The sequence below is a fragment of the Pangasianodon hypophthalmus genome, chromosome 19 (assembly GCF_027358585.1).
Source record: "Pangasianodon hypophthalmus isolate fPanHyp1 chromosome 19, fPanHyp1.pri, whole genome shotgun sequence".
In the NCBI taxonomy this organism is placed as follows: Eukaryota; Metazoa; Chordata; class Actinopteri; order Siluriformes; family Pangasiidae; genus Pangasianodon; species Pangasianodon hypophthalmus.
The window spans coordinates 19,217,856-19,240,784 of NC_069728.1; the positions used below are offsets into that span (position 1 = coordinate 19,217,856).

The 22,929-nt window shown below is 41.4% G+C and overlaps 1 protein-coding gene across 1 annotated transcript in view; it reads right to left on the minus strand.

Moving 5' to 3' along the window:
* Positions 1-22,929, minus strand: part of kif26aa (kinesin family member 26Aa) — a 94,488-nt gene that overhangs the window by 44,748 nt on the left and 26,811 nt on the right. The window contains exons 3-4 of the mRNA XM_034313438.2: positions 12,367-12,840; positions 5,479-5,636 (exon numbers count right to left, since the gene is read on the minus strand). Of these exons, the coding sequence (XP_034169329.2) occupies positions 5,479-5,636; positions 12,367-12,840 (632 nt within the window). The remainder of the gene's footprint in view (positions 1-5,478; positions 5,637-12,366; positions 12,841-22,929) is intronic.

The following is a 22,929-nucleotide window of genomic DNA, read 5'->3' on the forward strand; positions in this document are numbered from 1 at the left end:
TTTGGAGTTTCTCACACCGAGAGTAAGACTGTGTATGTTTGAGTAGATTTGCATCTGGAGTCTGATCTCTAGGATTAAAGTTACGACCCTCACACTCGCATTACAAGACTGATGTTAACTGCTTTTTAGAGGTTAAAGAATGCATTGTAACAATAACAGTGTTTTTAAGTCTATAAAGTCCATAATGGACGTCTTTGATGAGTTTTAGCTCGCTGGATAAACACCAGAGATCAGTTGTGTTGTGTTTTGTTGTGTTTTGTTGTGTTTTGATTGTTTGGAGGTGATTGTGTAGTAGGGTGTGGGTGATATGACACACACATATCACAATACTTGTGATATAACATGTATCACGATATATAAGAAATAATCTATGATAAGCTTTGATGTACGATGTCTACAAAGCCTAAGAAATACTCTGAACTGAAAAGATTAAAAATAATAATAAGTTCTGATTTTAATATAATCTAAAAATACATAAAAAAAAGTTTAATAATGTGTTCAATAAACGCTTTTTAAAAAACAAAAAGTTAGCAAAAGATCTCATGAAACCTGAGAAAAGTGTACCGTGAAATAATTGATCATGATACTGATATCGTCTCATCATAAAAAATAAAAAATTGTTAAAAAAAAAATAACTTCGACATTATATTTGATGTTGCATTAAAAAAATCGTTCAGATGATATCATTGAGCTGATAGAATGTGCATGTGTATACTGTGTGTGTGTGTGTGAGTGTGTGTGTATATTGTGTGTGTGTGTGTGTGTGTGTGTGTGTGTTCTCACTCTCACTGATTTGTTTACCACAGTGTCAAACAGTGAAAGGGAGAATGTCACAACAGCCGTCTCATCCAAAGTGCCATTAGTCAGCCACCCGGGGTCGAAGGTCACTGAAACCGGAGGCAGCGGGCGCGATGATGTCATCCTGACTCAGCCTGACTTTGGCAGCTCAGCGTGCGAGCGTTAGAGCCGAGAGACATCAGGTTGTACACCGCTGATATAACGAAAATGTTCAGTTTTTTTTTTATTATACTGAAAGAGAAAAATGGAGTCTTTATGTGAGCTCTCCTTCCATTTGTCTCCACTGTTTCTTCCTCTTTTGTCTTACACCTGTGCATCCATGGCAACTTGCTTTCAGAGACCTTGGACAAGGGGTGTGAGTGTGTGTGTGTGTGTGTGTGTGTGTGTGAGTGTCTGCTGGACATCAAGGCCAATCCGAGGACATAGCTTTTACAGGACAAAGGAAACAACACCTGCTGAGAAATGAATAAAGCGCCTGCACTCTTTTCTGCGTTTCACTTTAATAGGACGATTAAAGGAGTGAATGTAGAAAGCAATGTCCTTTTCTAAAAAAAAAAGACGGATGAGAGAATGATGTGAAACCTCAACCTTCTTCTCTCTGTTTCTTTTTAATCCACCTTTCAATAATAGTAGAGCTCTATTTGGGTAAATTGGTCCAAGCGAGTTTTATATATATTTTAATGAGTAAAGGAATAAAACAGTCCGTGTCATGCTGTAATAGAAAAATAATCAGCGCGGTTACTGTTATGATCCTGAAGTTGATTAACGTCCTGTAACTGTACGTCTCAGAGTGTGTTATTCCTCTCAGAGACGTACAGACTATATAGCGAAAAAAAAAACAAAAAACAACAACTACAACAATGAACATGTGACAAGATCATATGACGTGCAGGGGCTGATGGGTAGTGTAGTTCATGACATAGAGAAGGACACGTCATACTTTTTATCCACTTACAGTTACATTTAAAATGCCATGAAACATAATTCCTGTTCTCACTTACATTATAGCAGCTATAAACAGTCGTTCCTTCTCCAGCTTCTCTTTTATTAAGCTAATTAGACAAAAAAAAAAAAGAAATAAAAGTTAAAGTTACAGCTTTACCTAGCACTGACACTGGAGACTCCTTCCATTAAATGTTGAATAAACATCTCCTTACAGAAAATGTCACGATATCAGCAATTACACAAGTGTACATCTGGAGCATCTGCAGAACGAGTCCCTGTGAATGAGCTGTTGCTATAGAAACGATAACGTATTAAAACGAGCGCATTAATATAAACCTGTACTACTGTCAGAGCTGCTGTTCGAGAAAATTAATCGCCCAATCAGAATCCAGGATTCACCAGCAGTGTCGTGTTGATAAATAGAAACTAATCCAAGGTGTGTACAGCGTATCCGAATTCTAAATGCGTCCGGTCATCAATAAGCAAATCGTATGCACGGACACAGAGCGATTAGCGGCTAACACGACTAAGCAAGTGATCCTATTCCACGTCACACAACCTCAGCCTTCAACACACACACACACACACACACACACACAGTCCAGGTTGTGTTTACCTCTTCTGTGGGTTTAGGACAGATGTGGCTGCGCAGCACATTTTAAATGACAGCTAATATTGTCAGTAAATAAACACACTGGTTTATCTTCAGTTTAACTAAAAAGCAAATCTAAGTGTCTGGTTAATTAATGCACACACCATTTCCATATTTAACACACATCAGACAGGTGAGTTGTGTTCATTTTAAACCATTCACCTTCTAGTGTTGTATAGAAACACTCCAGTGATGAAGGTGTGTATTATAAAGTCTGGGTATGTGTTTATACCACAGCACTGTCGAATTCTACATTCTGATTGCCCAGAAGGTGTTGATTAATTTCCTGTAACAGCAGCACTGACAGTAGTGCAGGTTTATATTAATGCGTTCGTTCTGATACGTCATCGTTTCTATAGTAACAGCTCATTCACAGGAGCGGATGCTACACACAAACTGATTAAAAATGTGCGTAATCGTTAATATGGTGGAGTTTTTTTAAGATGTTTATTTATTTAACTTTTATGGAAGGAGTCTCCAGTGTCAGCGCTTTGTCACAGTCAGATTTAAAGCTGTAACTTTACGTTTACGACATCTTCAGGACAGAGGAGTTTACGCTTTATGGTTTCTCTGTAACACGACAAGCTGCAGGTTTTTTCTTATTAAGGTCAGGAGACAGAAATAAGTGAGGCTGCTTTAAAGTCATTGATCACTTCGCTGTTGTACCACTTCTGTGTAGTTTAGTTTTAAAGGAATTTCTTGGACTTGATGGATATTTTGGTCTAATAACATCACTACCTGATGCATTCACGCTAAATATTCTCCTACGCTCACTCAGCAGAACACCGTCCTCGCGCCCGTTTGGGGGTTTTTGCGCTCTGTAAGACAGTTAAGATTGATGACATTTCACTGCATTATTCTGTGCTGCTGTGTACGACTCTGCAGATTCACTGAGACTGCTCAGTGCTGACACCATCACCAGTGACTACTGAGAGAGAGAGAGAGAGAGAGAGAGAGGATGAGAGAGAGAGAGAGAGAGAGACAGAGAGAGGATGAGAGAGAGAGAGAGAGAGAGAGAGAGAGGATGAGCTGAGATGAAGAGAGACGGAGAGAGAGAGAGACGGAGAGAGAGAGTGAGAGAGAGAGAGAGAGAGAGAGAGGATGAGCTGAGATGAAGAGAGAGACGGAGAGAGAGAGAGAGAGAGAGAGAGGATGAGCTGAGATGAAGAGAGAGACGGAGAGAGAGAGAGAGAGAGAGAGAGAGAGGATGAGCTGAGATGAAGAGAGACGGAGAGAGAGAGAGACGGAGAGAGAGAGAGAGAGAGAGAGAGAGAGGATGAGCTGAGATGAAGAGAGAGACGGAGAGAGAGAGACGGAGAGAGAGAGTGAGAGAGAGAGAGAGGATGAGCTGAGATGAAGAGAGAGACGGAGAGAGAGAGAGAGAGAGAGGATGAGCTGAGATGAAGAGAGAGACGGAGAGAGAGAGAGAGAGAGAGAGAGAGAGAGAGAGAGGATGAGCTGAGATGAAGAGAGACGGAGAGAGAGAGAGAGACGGAGAGAGAGAGAGAGAGAGAGGATGAGCTGAGATGAAGAGAGAGACGGAGAGAGAGAGAGAGAGAGGATGAGCTGAGATGAAGAGAGAGACGGAGAGAGAGAGAGAGAGAGAGAGAGAGAGAGAGAGGATGAGCTGAGATGAAGAGAGACGGAGAGAGAGAGAGAGACGGAGAGAGAGAGAGAGAGAGAGGATGAGCTGAGATGAAGAGAGAGATGGAGAGAGAGAGAGAGAGAGAGAGAGAGAGAGGATGAGCTGAGATGAAGAGAGAGACGGAGAGAGAGGGTGAGAGAGAGAGTGAGAGAGAGGGTGAGCTGAGATGAAGAGAGAGACAGAGAGAGAGAGAGAGAGACGGAGAGAGAGAGAGAGAGAGCTGGGACTGAGGGAAGAGGGGTCGCAGAGGAAGGCCATGAAGAATTCCCTGCATGGTAACCACACAGCACGCGAGCTTTCAGCGTACCGTGGTATCAGTTTATATCAAACATCCTCCTTCTTTCTAATGGAAAGTTAATAGAATGTGATGTTCCTAATGATTCCTGGTGCCTTATTTAATTTTATTCTCACAGTAATCCTCTACCTATAAAAGAAGTCTCTGTTGGGTTCTGCTAGTATCTTATAAAAAACAGAAAATCTCTAGTGGAGCTCACTAGGAATCTGATGGAAACCATTAAACCATTCCTTATTAAGGTCCATTACACAATAAACACCATTAGAGATTTTACTAATGGATCGTATTATTTCTTTCCTTTCTTTTTCCATTTGTTTGTTTGCTTTTTCTATCTATCTATCTATCCATCTATCTATCTATCTATCTATCTATCGTGAGTTTGAATCCCGACAATGCCGCAGCCAGGATTCCAAGAGAGCAAAATTGGCCGTGCTTTCTGGGTGGGAGGGGCATTGCTCTCTCTTCCCTGTCAGTCACACTGACACTAGCCAATCATGTGCATCTGTGAGCTCATGTATGTGGAAGAGGGCAGATAGCACTTTACTCCAGGTGTGTTATGCCGCCCTGTGATGCAGCAGGAGCAGTTTTTGTTTTTTAATTTGTGTTTTTGTTGTTTTGCTTTATTATAACTGTTTTATTCAGTTAAATCAGATAGTTTCCGACTAGTATTTTTTTCCATGACTTTTTTTTCCATGATTGTAACAACAATAATCCAAGCCCATTTTGCATATTAAAAAAAAATACATAATATATGTAACATTATAACATGACAACCACCAACAGGAGCTAAATTAGCCAGCTAGCCAGCTCAGTGCACATGTTCTGGGAGAACCACACTGTACTGCTCTGGTTGGACGTGATTGGCGCAAAGCTGATGTTACAGTATAAACTTGTATATAGCTCCTCCCCCAAATCAATTTTAGAAATAGCTACTGAGTAACTCTTAAGATTTTTAAGGAAAATTGAATGCTGTGTTATCAGAGTTCAGGGATAAATTACCTAGCATCGGCTCATCTATCAAAATCTCTAACTGTGACTGAAATGGAGTTCAGCCAAGGTTCAATCCAGGAACTGCATCGTCGAGTTGTAAAACATATGTGGCTACAGAAGATGAGATAAAAGAAAGTATGTTTCCGGGCTTACCTGAGGAAGAACGAGGCTGCAGAACTGCTTTGAGCTGGAGATGAAGATGTCATCTGGCTGCTATGTCTGTTTCCTTTCAGAGCGATGGAGGGAATAGCACTGACTTGGCTAGAGCGTGAAGTTTCAGATCTCATGCTGTTCTTGTCTGGAACCAGACTCTGGATATTACAGAAATGTAGAGAGATCAGAACAGAAGCTAATAAACACAGATTTTCAGGTGAAAATGATTTCATAAGTGTACCATTTATATATTAGTGAAAGTGGGTCATATTCAGAGTCAACAACTTAAGCTCAAAAGTTATATCAATATATATACGTGGGGAAAGTTCCTCATATTCAGGATCAGGTTACGCAGCTGCTCAAGTCAATTTTCTCGACTCCTCAGTCAGATTATTAAAATCACATCATTAAGTTGCGTCTCCTCTGTTTACTTCCATGTGAAAAAGAAAATCCTGTGGACTTTCATGGCTTCTTGCTCAAACCAATATTGCAATAATGGGATAGGTCCAAGATCAGAATGGTGTGTAACTGAGACACATCTCTGAGGGATGAATACTGATGTAACACAACTCTGTGTACTAGCTCAGTAACATGAAGGTTTGCATGGCAGACTGTGAAAGTAGCTATCGTGAGAAAATCAGCCTAAAAGATTTCACAGTAAGCAGCAAGCCTTGCAGAGCAACCGTCAAAGGTATTACAGAAGAGCTTCTCCCCGAAAAATCACAAAACAGATCAGTAGCAGAGCCACGAGGAAGGGGCAGATGCCTTAAGGCAGACCTCTGAGAGATCGATGTGATTTGAGAAAATCCTTCCTGGTAGAGGTCACTGGGAAATAAATAAAAAAAAAAAAACTAGCAGAGAGAAACAGCTGTTCGCTAATGTGATTAGTGTTAATACTGAAATTGAAGATTTTGGAGTTAGAGCATTTAACATATTAGGAAGATAAAACCACAACAGGGCAATCCAAGTATCACTGTGACCTAATCTTGAAATCTTGAGTATTTTTCAGTGATACTTTTACGTTTTTATTTAAACTCCCAGGAAACATTGGTTAGCATTACACTCCTCACTCTGGTGAACACAAGCCAATCCAAGTTATTAGACAAGACATGAAGTAACGTTAGTCTCTTATATACTGCTATGTCTCACATTTCTTACGTTTTTTTCCCAAATATTATTAAATATTTTATTTGTAAAGCACTTTTATCTATAGACATTTTCCCAAAGCAGCTTCACAGAAATCCAGATGTAGAGTTAGATCCCTAGTGAACAATCCAGAGGCAACAGAGATGAGGAAAACTCCCTGACCCTGTGTAGACACTAGCAAGTGACGGGTCTCGTGTCGATTGTCGTTTGTGTGTTGCAGATGTGTACCGACTGCTGCTGTTGTTTCTTGTGGGTGTGGCCTGTCCAGTTACAATAAGAAACAGTAGCAGATATAGTATATAGTTTCAAAGCTAACTAGTTAAACACAAAATAAATAAAGCGCTAATCAGTGTGTGAATCAGTTTGATTTACTTGTTTTTGTACTCGGCTTTGTACTTGCATTGTTCTCAGATTAGATTAGCAAAGCAAGCTAACTGTACTAGCTATACACACACACACACACACACACACACATGCAAGAGGCATCAACGATCTTTACTACTTCCTTTCAAGCTTTATTTTTCTTGGTAATGTTTTTCTTGGAACTAATGGGAACTAATTACAAGGACTAAAGTTGTGAGTGGGGAACTAAAGGAACATTGGACCACACACACCATAGGATTGGTGCGAGTAATCATTCTGGACAATTGCTTGGATTTGTCACTTCATACCTAATTGAGAAATTTTCAAAGCAAATGTGGCACTAAAGCTTATCTGAAATCGCAGCTTTGTATCGCACACGTACAAAGGAAATGAAAGGTCACCTGTCGCTTTGCTGGTGTGAAGGCAGGCTAAGTGAAATTCACTTCCACAGAGTCTCAGTGAAATCTCATCCATCTTTCTCTCTCTCTCAAAAAAAAAAAAAATCCCAGCTCAAATCCCTGCTTTTCTACCCAGTGCTATCACTCTTGGTTTCTCCTTACTAAATCTTTAAGCTACTGCAGGGGACTGATAACTTCATCTTCATCAAAGCACCATCAGAGCTGACCTCACTCGTGACATCATGCTGTTCTACACACTGATATAATTCATAAGATTTGCTCTTGAAGCATTAGTGCACACCTCTCTCTCTTTTGCATGTGTCAGGAACATGCCCTACATATAACCAGCATACATTATATAACATGAAACAAACCACACACACGAATAGTATGACATGTGATCTTCACATTTCTCTGGATGACAAGCTGCTGAAACAGGAAGCCGCGACGGGAACGTAGGAAGCTGAAAACTGGCAGAGCCGTGATCATCTTCTGACAGCTTGACAGAGAGATAACGAGGGCAGAAGAATCTGACTCGCTCACGTGGTGGTAGAAATAAGACCCCTTGTACCAGAGAGCAGCTGAGCACACTAATTCACAATTCGGTTCTCTCTCAGTAATTATATCCTCATGTCTGAGTCCGCCATTAGCGCCCAGCAGGGATGGACGTGTCTAGCTCACAATGGACGGCTCCTTTTTCCTCCTAATTAATTTGAACGTGTGTTAAAATGTCTCAGGAAGCCCCCCGGGTGGAGGGGAGGTGGTTGTTAGAGAGACAGAGAGACAGAGAGAGAGAGAGAGTGAGGGAGAGCGTCAGTGTGGACTGATAAAGGCTCTGCTAGATGAATATTCATTTCAACTAATGTCAGAAATGGCGGTGCATTCATTACAGCTAATTGCACAACAATTAACAAACATTATATTAACATTAGAGTGTGTGTTAATAACCATAACACACACTCTGTCTTCGTTACAAACACACCTACAGATCAACCTCACTTTCGTCTTCTTTACCTTAAGCTATAATGTTATCGAGTATTGGACACATTTGCCTCTTCGAGATTCTAGTATTATCCAACAGTGCTGTTAAATCCTGGATTCTGATTGGTCAGAAGGCGTTGATTAATTTTCTATAACAGCAGCTCTGATATTAGTGCAGCTGCAAATCACAGGTTTATATTAATGCCCTCGTTCTAATACGTTATCGTTTCCATAGTAAAAGCTCGTTCACAGGGACTTTTATGTACGAAGATTTTAAAAATCATTGATTTGGCGAAGTAAGGAAATGTTTATTTAACGTTTATGGAAGGAGTCTCCAGTGTCAGCGCTTTGTAACAGTCAGAGGTAAAGCTGGAACTTAAAGATTTCCAGCATCTTCAGGTCAGAGGAGTTTACACTTTGTGGTTTGTTTTTTTGTCTTATTAACTCCAAGAGAGAGAGAGAAAAAGAGATGCTGCTGAGGTAATGAGTGTTTATAGCTGATTATTGGATCTGTGGCATGTTCTGCTTTGGTCTGAGAGATTGGGGTGACTGCACCAACAAATGCCTCATTCATCTTCATTAAACTCTTTATCCTGGTCAGGGTCTTGGTAAATCCGGAGTCTATCCTGGGAATGCTGAGCATGAGGTGGGAATAGACCCTGGATGGTACGCCAGTCCATCACAAAGCACGACACACACACACATTGACACCTAGGGGTAATTTAGAGTCACCAATTCTCCTACTGACATGTTTTTAGGAGGTGGAGGAAACCCACATAGACACACGGAGAACAGACAAACCGGGGACGCTGGAGCTATGAGACAGTAACACTACACTACACTACTGTGCCAACATGATGCCCTAAAAAGAGAATACAATAAAAAATAAAATCCAGAATATTCCTTGAAGTTCTTTACATGTGTCACACTGCATCCTAGCTTCTCCATTATCATTGCTACAGGAAAAACGAAAGAATAAATATTCAGATCATGTCCTTTTTCAGCATCAGAGCAGTGGCAGGTTAAAACACTCCCAGATGGACGTCAGGTGCCATTTTTACCCTGCGGTGAGGCCGCTGTGCCATCTGTTGACAATTTGCCATCCTGGCTCCCTCCCGACCTTCACACCAGCCTCAACTCGGGCACTTCGGTGCTCTAAATTAGCCAGCCTGGGAGACGAGGACTTATTTGACTGCAAGCGATATGCAGAGCTGACAATTAAGACATGAGGCTTATCCTGAAGCACAGACAAACCTGAATGTGTCTCACTTGAAATTCCACTGCAGGTCTGCTCTCAGCAGCTGTCTTGGTGCAAACACACTTCAGCATCCAAAATAACAACCTACTCTAACCCAAAGCGGAAAAAAATCTCAAGGTCTAATTGCTTTTCCGTCTCTGTGAGAACCTGACTGGCTTGCCTGCACCTCTTCGTCGCCTCTGTAACACCAAATGTACAAAAACTCCTTCCATCTGTGAATCTGTCGCCTTGTGACAGGACGAGAAGTGACTGCTCTACGTATTCCTCATGCACAACAAAATACATTTCATACCAGAAGACAGTTGTATTTCATTATATTGTGAGTAAAAACTGTTTTGTTGCTCAGGTGTCGTACTTTATACACATTAACACACAGAGCATCATGACAACCAAAAAACAATCAATATGGCCACAAGCTGTTAGACGAGTATACGTTATAAAGTTCAGATTTAATGTCTCCATGGAAACCCTGATTCATAACAGTCATAACAGTCTTCGGTAAAAAGGAAAAGGTAAATAATGATAATAATAATAATAATAATAATAATAATTTCTCCAACGTGCACCTGCCGCCCTGCTCATTTCTATATCTGTAAATGTTTGGCCTGATAAACTGCTGAGTTCATAATGAGCTTGAACACACACACACACACACACTCACACTCTCTCTTTTAATTAGCTGCTTCAGACCCTACAGCTTCTGTAGAATCCTAAAAAAAAGTGTTTCCTACCAGAAAGCTGATTAGCTGATTAGCATTAGGCTGTCTCCTCCTTCTCTTATGTCTATCTCTGTTTTGTTTTGTGTTTATTTTCCATATTTCTAGGGTTATAGATTGGAGTCTGAGGTTCTCGCCTCCTTATATTTTTGTTACATTTTTTATGACATTTTTTTTGATAATGTTTTATGGTTATGAATTGGGGGCCTCAGGAGCTCGACAGGTTTCTATCTATCTATCTATCTATCTATCTATCTATCTATCTATCTATGTAAGGGCTATAGATTGGGGACTGAGGTTCTCCCCTCCTTTTTTGTCTATTTGTTTGTTTGTTTCTTTGTTTATTTCTTTTCATTTGTTTTAAGATTATAGATTGGGGTCTCGAGGTTCTCCCCTCCTTTGCATCCATTTTCTGATCTGCATTTATTTATTGATTTATTGTTTGTTTGTTTGTTTGGTTGGTTGGTTGCTTGTTTGTTTGGTTGGTTGGTTTGTTTTAGGGTTACAGATAGGGTTATAGTTATTGAGGTTCTCCCATCCTTCTCTTCCTTTATTTCATCTTTTTAAATTTTTACTATTTTCTTGCTATCTGTTCATTTCCTTGCTTTCAGATGCACCAGTTTAGGTGAAAATTGTGTATTATTGCTACTCTTATCCATATTATTCTTGCTGCTACTGTGAAATAATGTTCTCCTGTGTGCATCCTCTGTATACACCCAAATATCATAAAAACAAATCACAAAATAAGGCAGTCACTTGACACAGTGTAACTTGGCTCAGCATGACTTCCCTGTCAATCTGTCACTGACTTCCCTGCAAATCCGTGAACTGCATTTAAACTGACCTGTGTGTACATGAGTATATATTTCACCTTTAACATATCACTTAGCATCGGCGTCATAATTTATATCCTCTTCCTGTAAGGAAATGAGGTCAGAGACATCCACTGCTGTGTTGATGAGCAGAAATTACTTAACGCTTTATATCCCGAAGGCAAGGTCACTTGGTGTCCACAAGGTCAATGTTGGAGGCTAATCCACTGAATCATGATCCTGAATTAATGCTAAGTCACTCAGGCAGCAGACCAAGGGAAATGCTTTTCATTAAATATTAATATTAGTTGTTAAAAGCTTTTACGTTCCAAGGAGCAAAGAAACATAAAAGATTCCCAACCATAGCTGATTAATGGATTTTTAAAGACTCAGAAAAAAATGCAAATCTTTTTTTTTTTTTAATTAGGACCTTACTTCATTAAGGGATTTCATTTCTAGTGTAACTTGATAAATCTTATGAACTAAAGTTTGTGTGACCAAATCTGATGTGTCTTAGTTTGTTTTATTTTACATTTCATCATTTATGAAAATAAACCAAAAAAGTTTGTCTCATTCAGACGTTTTTCTCGTGAATAGATGGCGTGTCACACAGCTGAAAGATTTATTTTTGCTGAGGTGTTTATGTTGAATCCCATCAAACCTTGCTGAAGGACTCTGTAAAGCTACACCTGAACCTGACTCCTGATAAAACAATATGTTTAACCAGTGAGTTGTATAAAACAAGGCCATGTGGAGTGAGTGCAACTCAGCGTTTCAGCCTTGGGAGGAGAGGATATGAAGCTTCATAATGGCTCTATTACACCTGGTCACAAAGGGTCACAAACACAAGTTTAATATTTTACACAATGCTGAAGTGGGGCTGTAAATAATTTTCTTTTTTGAGCATCCAGATTTCTTTTTGTACCAGCTTGTCTATACCTTGCTCTCTTGAATAGCAGAAAGTGTGTGATCCTGCATTATAGCCACGCCCCCAAGTACAGCTTAGGGCTGTGATTGGTCAGTGACTGCATTTCAGTGTGGCACCACTGCAGCACACTGACGGAAGTGAAATACACTACAACCCCCTCCATACCAAACCACATGCCTTGTGATAGAACACCCAAATTTTGGTGCAAGAAGAAGAAGAGATGATTCACAGGACACCTCCTTGTCCTGATTGGACAGATGTTCCTACTTGCAGTTCTGGTTCTTACCTGCGATTGTTGTTGCTGATGGGCTCTACTGACAGACGTCACACTCCACACCCCCTCCAGATACTGCTGAGCGTACATGGGTAACGGAGTGACTGTAGCATGGCAGCTCGGCTTTATGTCCATGCCAGCAGCACCAGACTTGATCCAGCCCATTTCCTTATGCTTGATACCAGCCACTGGTTCAATGTGGTACCTTGAGGGGTGCTGTATGGTGGCAGATGAGGAACCCTGGTTCACCCAGGAGGGTCTCGGTGAGGATGCACTGGGGGGAGGTGCTAGCAGGCCAGAGGAAGATCCACACTGCAGGTTAGGGGTACCATCAAGAGCCAGTCCTAGGGCTGAGTGAAGAGCCAGGCGTCGTAGCTGGTGCAGAGGAGTTCCACACACTTCACAGCAGCTTTCAGCACCCTGACCCCCTGGAGGCCATTCTAGCGCATGGAGCTTATCAAGAAGGAGGCCTGCAAAATTTGGGTCCTGCAAAAAATACAGAGAAGGTATAATTAGATTTTAAGGTTCTATCTGAAAACCCCTAAGGATATCTGGTTTGTCTTTTTTTGAAAGAACTCCAGTGTTTCTATGTAAAACCCTACACAGGCGTATTTGCCTTTAAGAAAAAGTTCAAAGTAGAACCCTTTATAGATATAGAACAACTAACAAAGAACCCTTGAGGAACCCTATTGTTGTCATTTTGACTCTTTGCAACCATTCAAACACAAATATACTTAATCATATGCATGTCAGTGATTATATAAGTTTTTTCTATGGACATATGTACTCCTGCTGATGGTCCACAGCTGCTTGCCTATTTGGATAAATGTTATTGGTCCATTCCCTCTTGTTGTAATTGATTAGCTGTAGATGGTCCACAGACCCTTATGCTAATCATTTAGAATTTGGTGGCTCACACCACCTTGTCCTAATCGGTTACACATTTGTGATTCGCACGCCCTTGTCTTAATTGGTTAAATGTCTGTCGTCCACCCCCCTTGTCCTATTTGATTAGACATTGGTCTACAACCCCATGTTCTAATTGTTGGTCCACACTGGTGAGACGTCGTTGGTCTACACTGGTTAGACGTCGGTGGCCTGCACTGGATAGACATTGGTGGACTGCACTGGTTAGATGTTGGTGGCCTGCACTGGTTAGACGTCGGTGGCCTGTACTGGTTAGATGTTGGTGGACTGCACTGGTTAGATGTTGGTGGCCGGCACTGGTTAGATGTTGGTGGCCTGCACCGGTTAGATGTTGGTGGCCTACACTGGTTGGATGTTGGTGGCCTGCACTGGTTAGACGTCGGTGGCCGGCACTGGTTAGATGTTGGTGGCCTGCACTGGTGAGACGTCGTTGGCCTACACTGGTTACACGTCGGTGGCCTGCACTGGATAGACATTGGTGGACTGCACTGGTTAGATGTTGGTGGCCTGCACTGGTTAGATGTTGGTGGACTGCACTGGTTAGATGTTGGTGGCCGGCACTGGTTAGATGTTGGTGGCCTGCACTGGTTAGATGTTGGTGGCCGGCACTGGTTAGATGTTGGTGGACTGCACTGGTTAGATGTTGGCGGCCTGCACTGGTTAGATGTTGGTGGACTGCACTGGTTAGATGTCGGTGGCCTGCACTGGTTAGATGTTGGTGGACTGCACTGGTTAGATGTTGCTGGACTGCACTGGTTGGATGTTGGTGGACTGCACTGGTTAGATGTCGGTGGCCTGCACTGGTTAGATGTTGGTGGACTGCACTGGTTAGATGTTGCTGGACTGCACTGGTTGGATGTTGGTGGACTGCACTGGTTAGATGTTGCTGGACTGCACTGGTTAGATGTTGGTGGCCTGTACTAGTTAGATGTTGCTGGACTGCACTGGTTGGATGTTGGTGGCCTGCACTGGTTGGATGTTCATAGTCCACGCCCTCTTGTCCTAATTAGTTAAATATTGGTGGTCCAGACCCACTTGTCCTAACTGAATGCACGTTTGCACAACCCCCTATCCTTACTGGTTATGACCACGTTATTCATCACAGAGGTTTCTCCTGTAAGGAAAACTTCATAAACTATCATTTTAAAAAAGTTTTGACTGCACGTGTTTTTAAATATGCTGCCTTCCTTCAACACCCAAAGCCAATAAGACTAATAAAATAAAAGCAAAGGAAGACTATAAATTCTGCTTATAAATCAGTAGATGATTATCTTTATAGGACAGCTGAGTAAGATGTGAATAAAACTATTATACAAGCAAAGAGATCAGATAAATTAGATCCGTGGAATCTGTTTAACTGTAATAACCCCAGAAACCTCATATTAGCAGAAAATGTCAGGTGCTATCTGCATGGAAAGGTCACTAGCTAAGGAATTAAATCATTTCTATGCACGTTTTGGTTCAGAAAATAGGATACTATCAGTATTTCTCCCCAACAGTGCTGCTGTGCAGATTTCCCCAGAGATGTCTAGTTGATCTTAGGGCTGCAGAAAAGCTGAGCAAGAGGAAAATAAATAAAAAGAATAAAATCAAGCACCTTATGAGAAAAGTCAGATACAAAAGAAGATAAGAATATGTGCAGAAGCAGTGAGAAGAGATAACCCATTTGCCCTCTAAAACTAGTCACATTCAACAGAGAAAAGAAAAAAATCTAATAAGTATAGACAGAGTATCGAAAAATCAAAATCACATAAAGTAGCTCTGATTTGAAATGTAGACTTAATGTTAATGTTAAAGTAATAAATGTTAAATCAATAGTAAAATTCATAAATTGACTTAATGGTGGACTTACAGGATCGCTTATAGAAATTGGTCATAAGTTCTCAATCAGGTAGATTTTTGCCAACTGTTGTTGTGGAGTACTGGGAATATTTTTTAAAATAATAATTAAAAAAAAAAACATTTTGAACCTAGCCATTTAGCCTAAGCTATTAATTTAATTTCAGCCATTAAAATGGGGTCACAGGCCAAAATCAGTTAAGAAACACTGGAGTAATTGTGATATGCAATTTTGACATTTTCTACTTTATGTAGTTCTGAAAACTACAGGCTTTCTTGAACTGGAATATTTCCTTTTCATCATGTATATTGACCTAAACTAAAGTAAAGGGACAGAATGTATACATGTATAACGATTCAAATCGACTGAAGCAAAAATAACATTAATGCCAAAGTAAGTTTACAACAGAAAATGTGTTCTGACTTTGATTAAAAACACTTTAGGCCACACCCACTTTTGATATAAATCCAGTAGAGTTATATAGATATAGAGTTATATATTGTTGTTGCTTTACATACCCACCCTATCATAAATGCCAAAAGTTAATTGTGAAGATCCGCCAGTTAGCAAGAGGGCATTTTTCTGAGTAGATCATATCAAGTGGACTAAAAACACCAAAACTATGTGATGTATTTCTCCTTAAAGTTCCCATGTAAACCAGTAAAGCAACAACAATATGTAATTCTGTATCTGTTTAGTGTTCAAAACACTTGGATTTATATCAAAAGTGGGTGTGGCCTAAAGTGTTTTAATCAAAGTCAGAACTCATTTTCTGTTGTAAACTTACTTCAGCATTAATGTTACTTTTCCTTCAGTCGATTAGGTGATGTTCAGCTCCGTCACATCTCTCCCATTCCAATCCACTCTAAATTACTCCACACTGTAGACAAATTCATGACTGAGACATTGAATAAAGCCCTCTTTCCCCCCATCCACAGACACAGCTAGACGCCATATTGCGATGTATTGCTATTCCCTCAGTTGTTATTGTTCAGGAGTAATAGGGCGGGCCGAGGAGTCGCGGTTATTGAGTGCTTTTGTCTGGAGTGCGCTGTAGGGGAGTCAGAATAAAGCCAGCATGCCAGACATCTGCAATCTGCTTCAACCATAACGGCATGCATCACAACCTGTTAGAGCTAAACCTCCAGCATGGCCCATACCTGAGACATGTTACCTACTGTTCCTGTTTGGGTGGAATCAATACATGTCTTTATAACATGCCTTTCAAAAATCAGACAAAAGAATTTTTGATGAATGGGCTTTAAAAGGTCAGTCAATAATGGACCTGTAAAGTGATTTCATTATTATTCCACGATGCACGATTTTTGCAAATATATATATATATATATATATATATATATATATATATATATATATATATATATATATATATATATATTACCATTATGTAACTATAAAACAGGCAAGAAAAGTGAATCATAAGATCTGTAACGATGTACTTCTGAGTAAAATATGTCTTTCATTAGCTACACTTTTTTAAACCCTTAAGGGTTCTTCATTTGTTCCCCTGTGAGACCCTTTAAAAGCTCTACAGGGGACTAGCAAAAGCCAAAAGAGTTCTAGATTAAACCAAAAGTACCAAAAGAGATCAGATTGTACCAAGACTACCAAAAGAGTTCCAGGTTAAACCAAAAGTACCAAAAAAGTTCCAGGTTAAACCCTTTTTGGAGCCTAAGAACCCTTACTTATCCAATGAACCCTTGAAGTGCTAAGAGCTCCTGGCAGGTTCTAGGTGTTAAGAATAATATAATGAGCAATAATGTGGAGTGCACTTACCCAGAAAAAGGAAAAAAGGGTTCTTTAAGGGTTCTTTAAGGGTTCTTTAAGGGTTCCGAAAGAGGAACTGTTTCTGATAGGAAAAAGTTTTGCTATAGGATAGAAATAATGGAGGGACAAGCAAAGAGCCTTAAAGTGTTCTGATTTTTTTAAGAGTATATGTACTCTCTATGAAAGAAAATATGACTAATAAAACAAATATGATTAATATTAATGGTATAAATATTAAATGATTAAATAATAAATGATAAATATTTTCTCTGACCCTGTGTGTAAGGTGACATCATCAAAAATCAAAAGGCTTCACTTTACAAGAAAAAAAAAACAGAGTGTTTAGCTTTAAAAATCCAGCATCTAGAATTGATCTCTTACATTTTCATCATGAACACTGAAAATGTTCCTGTTTATTATTTGGAGCTTTAAGAATTTGAGACTTTTTTAATAAAGGCAATGGACTTTAAAGTGATAAAGAGCATCTGACCAGAATATACTGTATAGACAGACACACGCATGTGCACTTTAACAGCCAGAGCGTCATCTGTTTCCCAAACAGCTTCTGGAGCTAGTGTCAAACACGCAGAGGTCAGAAGCTCATTACTCATGAGTCAGTGGTGTTCAATGAGCCGGGGCCTCCAGGGCACCGCCCCACGTGTGTCTGCTCTGGCCCCTGCGTTCTGATAGACGAGGCCATGGACAACGAGGCACACTTTGGGAAGGTTTTCAGTGAAAAATCCCCGACCGAGTGGTGCATCCACCACCTGTGCTGCTCTTTTCACTGCCAGAGAAACACAATAGAGAGCTGGAGTGTGTGAAAAGGTTGATATACTGTGCCAGCTGTGAACATTGTAAACTTCCTGTTCCTGTGTTGTCATCCAAAGTCTTCATACCATTAATATCCATATAGCTTTGAGAGAGAATCTCTGTAGGCTCATGGAAATGCCACACGGGTGGAGAAAAAGAAATGAAACACTACGTGCTCGTGTGTTTTCATAACCAGAGATTTGTTCTAATAAAGCCTGCAGAACCTGAATGATGTATGAACTTAAAGTGTAGCTGAATTTCTCCCTCGACTGCCTCATCTACGCTGCAGCCAGAGGAAAATTATATGTAAATGACAATTTTCTGTTCTGTTAGACTAAATTAAATTCCTAAAAATAGGCTGTAAATAGAACAAAGCAGGAAGAAGCATAAGCCTTCAAAAACAAAGAAAAGAAAATACAAGGGGAAAAAAATGAAAGAAGGTAGATGAAAAAGTGTAAGCTTTCCAATGGAAAAAAAAAAACACACAGGAAAGCAGGAACACACCCCAAAAAACTAAACAAACAAAAAAGTTGGGCAATAAGAAGAACCATACATTTCTAAATAATAATAATAATAATAATAATAATAATAAATAAATACCACCAAAAAAACTAAGCAGTCAGAAGAAGAAGTGTAAAAATTTCCCGCAAAAAGAAAATACAAAACAAAAATGAACAGAAAATACAAAGTGTAAGCCTTCAAAAAAAACTAAAGTGAAAAAGAAAACAGGAAGCTGAAGAAGTGCAACCTTTTCCAAAAAAAAGGAACAGAACAAACAAGAGAAAGCAGAAAGCAGTCAAATAAAAGATACCCCCCCCCCTCCCCGAAAAAAGAAGAAAAGAAAGAAAATACAAAAAAGAGAAAGCAATCAGATGAAAAAGAATAAGCTTTCTTGAAAAAAAGAAAGAAAGTACAAAAGAAAAATGAAAGCATGTGGATATAGAAGTGTGAGCTTTGCAAAAAAAATAAGTAGAAGGCAAAGAAGTAGAAAAAGGAAAGCAGTCAAATAAAGAAACTATAGCTTCTTTTTAATGAAAAAAATAATAAAGAAAGAAGAAGAAGAAGATGATGATGATGTTCCATTTATACACTGCCTTTCTGGTGCTCAAACTTACAGTACAAAAATAAATAAATACATAAATAAACAAATTTCTGTACTTTAACCGATTCACCGGATTTCTTTTTTTTTTTTTTTTTTTAATTTTATCAGTTTTTTGTGTACTTTAACATCCACATCCAGCAGTACTGCAGCTGAATAAAAGTAAGTCATGTATACATTATGTAAGAATATATACATTATTTATGAGAAGCTTATCTCTAGTTCTCACACACTTAGTCTGCAAATTTGCACTGCAGTGTGATTATTCAATTCCGAGAAACCCAGCTACAGAAATATCACAAGCTACACTTTCTGACCCTGTGACCATCTCCAACCTGCTGCAATCTCCCGTAGCCCTAAAATCCATAATTAAGCACAAAATACCAAAAGGGTTTTTACCTTGTTGTGATGTTAACACGTCCGACCGACCCGAACGCTTGTCTTTACCGGATGTGTTGTGTGTTTCTCTGACAGACTGCTGCGCCTGTTTCACTACAAAACCAAAAGAGTCTGGGAAGCGAGAGAACTGCAGCTTCTTACGCACTAAAAACATAAATCACTTCACACAATAAACAGAGTTTGTCCTTTATAAGCGCAGAGGCAGATGGAATATTGGGGGCGGGGTCGGGGTCATAATTAATGCCTGAATTTGCAAACGGCTTGAACTCCTGGAATGTGAGCGCTACACACACGTAGTTTATGATTGTAAAAACAACTTCTAGGACACAAAGGCATTTCTAGTGCTCAAGCTCAACTTCAAGTTAACATAGTACACAAGTCAAGATAGATAGATAGATAGATAGTTTCATATAACATTCAACATATATTAGCAGTTAACCCAGTGCAAAGAGAAATCAGTAATAAAGTGCAAAATTCCAAGGTGCAGAAGGACAACATCAGAATAACAACAACAAAAGTGCAAAACTACAGCAAGGTGCTGAATAGCAGCAGCAGTTGTTCATTCGTTCTGAGACGTTAGCGGTGCATCCTGCTGGGTAGAGAATGTTATGGTTGTCCTAGGGATAGAGTTGAACTAGGGTTATGGTTTAGCTAGGGTTAGGATTGGGTTAAAGTTTACACACAGTTAGACTTTTCCTAGGGTTAAGATAGGGCTACGGTTAGGATGGGTCTATGTTATGTACGGGCTTGTGTTACGTTTGGGCTAGGGCTAGGGTTAAGCTAGCAATAGGGTTGAAGAAGAGGTAGGGTTTGCCTAGTGCTGAGTTCAGGCTAGGATTTGGGTTGAACTAGTGTTAGGGTCAGTCTGGTGTTAGATTAGGGCTGGGGTTAGGTTAGGGCTGGGGTTAGATTAGGGCTGGGGTTAGATTAGGGCTAGGGTTAGATTAGGGCTGGGGTTAGGTTAGGGCTGGGGTTAGATTAGGGCTGGGGTTAGATTAGGGCTGGGGTTAGGTTAGGGCTGGGGTTAGATTAGGGCTGGGGTTAGGTTAGGGCTGGGGTTAGATTAGGGCTGGGGTTAGATTAGGGCTAGGGTTAGATTAGGGCTGGGGTTAGATTAGGGCTGGGGTTAGAATTGGGCTAGGGTTAGATTAGGGCTGGGGTTAGGTTAGGGCTGGGGTTAGATTAGGGCTGGGGTTAGGTTAGGGCTGGGGTTAGATTAGGGCTGGGGTTAGGTTAGGGCTGGGGTTAGATTAGGGCTGGGGTTAGATTAGGGCTGGGGTTATATTAGGCCTGGGGTTAGATTAGGGCTGGGGTTAGATTAGGGCTGGGGTTAGAATTGGGCTAGGGTTAGATTAGGGCTGGGGTTAGGTTAGGGCTGGGGTTAGATTAGGGCTGGGGTTAGGTTAGGGCTAGGGTTAGAATTGGGCTAGGGTTAGATTAGGGCTGGGGTTAGGTTAGGGCTGGGGTTAGAATTGGGCTAGGGTTAGATTAGGGCTGGGGTTAGATTAGGGCTAGGGTTAGATTAGGGCTGGGGTTAGAATTGGGCTAGGGTTAGATTAGGGCTGGGGTTAGGATTATGATAGGTTTAGGGCTGAGCTGGGTAGAGTGTGGCTGGGGTTAGGATTGGGCTAGGGTCTGGAGGCTAGGGGTTTGGATCTGTCCAGGTTTACAGTCTGGGTTTAGGGCTTGGTGAGCATTATGGCTCAGCTAGGGTTAGGGTTAGGCTGCATTTTGGGTTGAGCCAGGGTGAAAGTTTGGCTAGGGTTAGTTGGCTACAGCTGTACGACTGCAACACATCCACACTGCACGAGTTACACGCCCACACAGCACGAGTTACACGTCCACACAGCACGAGTTACACGTCCACACTGCACGAGTTACACGTCCACACTGCACGAGTTACACGTCCACACAGCACGTGTTACACATCCACACTGCACGAGTTACACATCCACACCGCACGAGTTACACTCCACACCGCACGAGTTACACTCCACACCGCACGAGTTACACGTCCACACCGCACGAGTTATACATCCACACCGCACGAGTTATACATCCACACCGCTCGAGTTACACATCCACACCGCACGAGTTACACATCCACACCGCACGAGTTATACATCCACGCCGCTCGAGTTACACATCCACACCGCACGAGTTATACATCCACGCCGCTCGAGTTACACATCCACACCGCACGAGTTACACATCCACACCGCACGAGTTACACATCCACACCGCACGAGTTACACTCCACACCGCACGAGTTACACATCCACACCGCACGAGTTACACATCCACACAGCACGAGTTACACATCCACACCGCACGAGTTACACATCCACACAGCACGAGTTATACATCCACACCGCACGAGTTACACATCCACACCGCACGAGTTACACTCCACACCGCACGAGTTACACATCCACACCGCACGAGTTACACATCCACACCGCTCGAGTTATACATCCACACCGCACGAGTTACACATCCACACAGCACGAGTTACACATCCACACCGCACGAGTTACACATCCACACAGCACGAGTTATACATCCACACCGCACGAGTTATACATCCACACCGCACGAGTTACACTCCACACCGCTCGAGTTATACATCCACACAGCACGAGTTACACATCCACACAGCACGAGTTATACATCCACACCGCACGAGTTATACATCCACACCGCACGAGTTACACTCCACACCGCTCGAGTTATACTCCACACTGCTCGAGTTACACATCCACACCGCACGAGTTACACTCCACACCGCTCGAGTTATACTCCACACTGCTCGAGTTATACATCCACACCGCACGAGTTACACATCCACACAGCACGAGTTACACATCCACACCGCACGAGTTACACATCCACACCGCTCGAGTTACACATCCACACAGCACGAGTTATACATCCACACCGCACGAGTTATACATCCACACCGCACGAGTTACACTCCACACCGCACGAGTTACACATCCACACCGCTCGAGTTACACATCCACACAGCACGAGTTACACTCCACACCGCACGAGTTACACATCCACACCGCTCGAGTTACACATCCACACAGCACGAGTTACACTCCACACCGCACGAGTTACACATCCACACCGCTCGAGTTACACGTCCACACTGCACGAGTTACACGTCCACGCTGCACGAGTTACACGTCCACGCTGCTCGAGTTACACGTCCACGCCGCACGAGTTACACGTCCACACCGCACGAGTTACACGTCCACACCGCACGAGTTACACGTCCACACAGCACGAGTTATACGTCCACACTGCTCGAGTTACACATCCACACCGCACGAGTTACACATCCACACAGCACGAGTTACACTCCACACTGCACGAGTTACACATCCACACTGCTCGAGTTACACTCCACACTGCACGAGTTACACATCCACACTGCACGAGTTACACGTCCACACTGCACGAGTTACACGTCCACACCGCACGAGTTACACATCCACACTGCACGAGTTACACTCCACACTGCACAAGTTAAAAATTCAACACATTGGGTTACAGAAGTAGCATTGCTCACTCGACAGGTTAATATATGCAGCTCCTCGGCTTGTTTGTAGTCAGTACAAGGTCTCAGTCCTGTTCTCTAAATGAGCTTCACTCAGGATTAAATTATTCCTGGTGCATATTCATGTCTCCAGCAGCCTCTTAATCA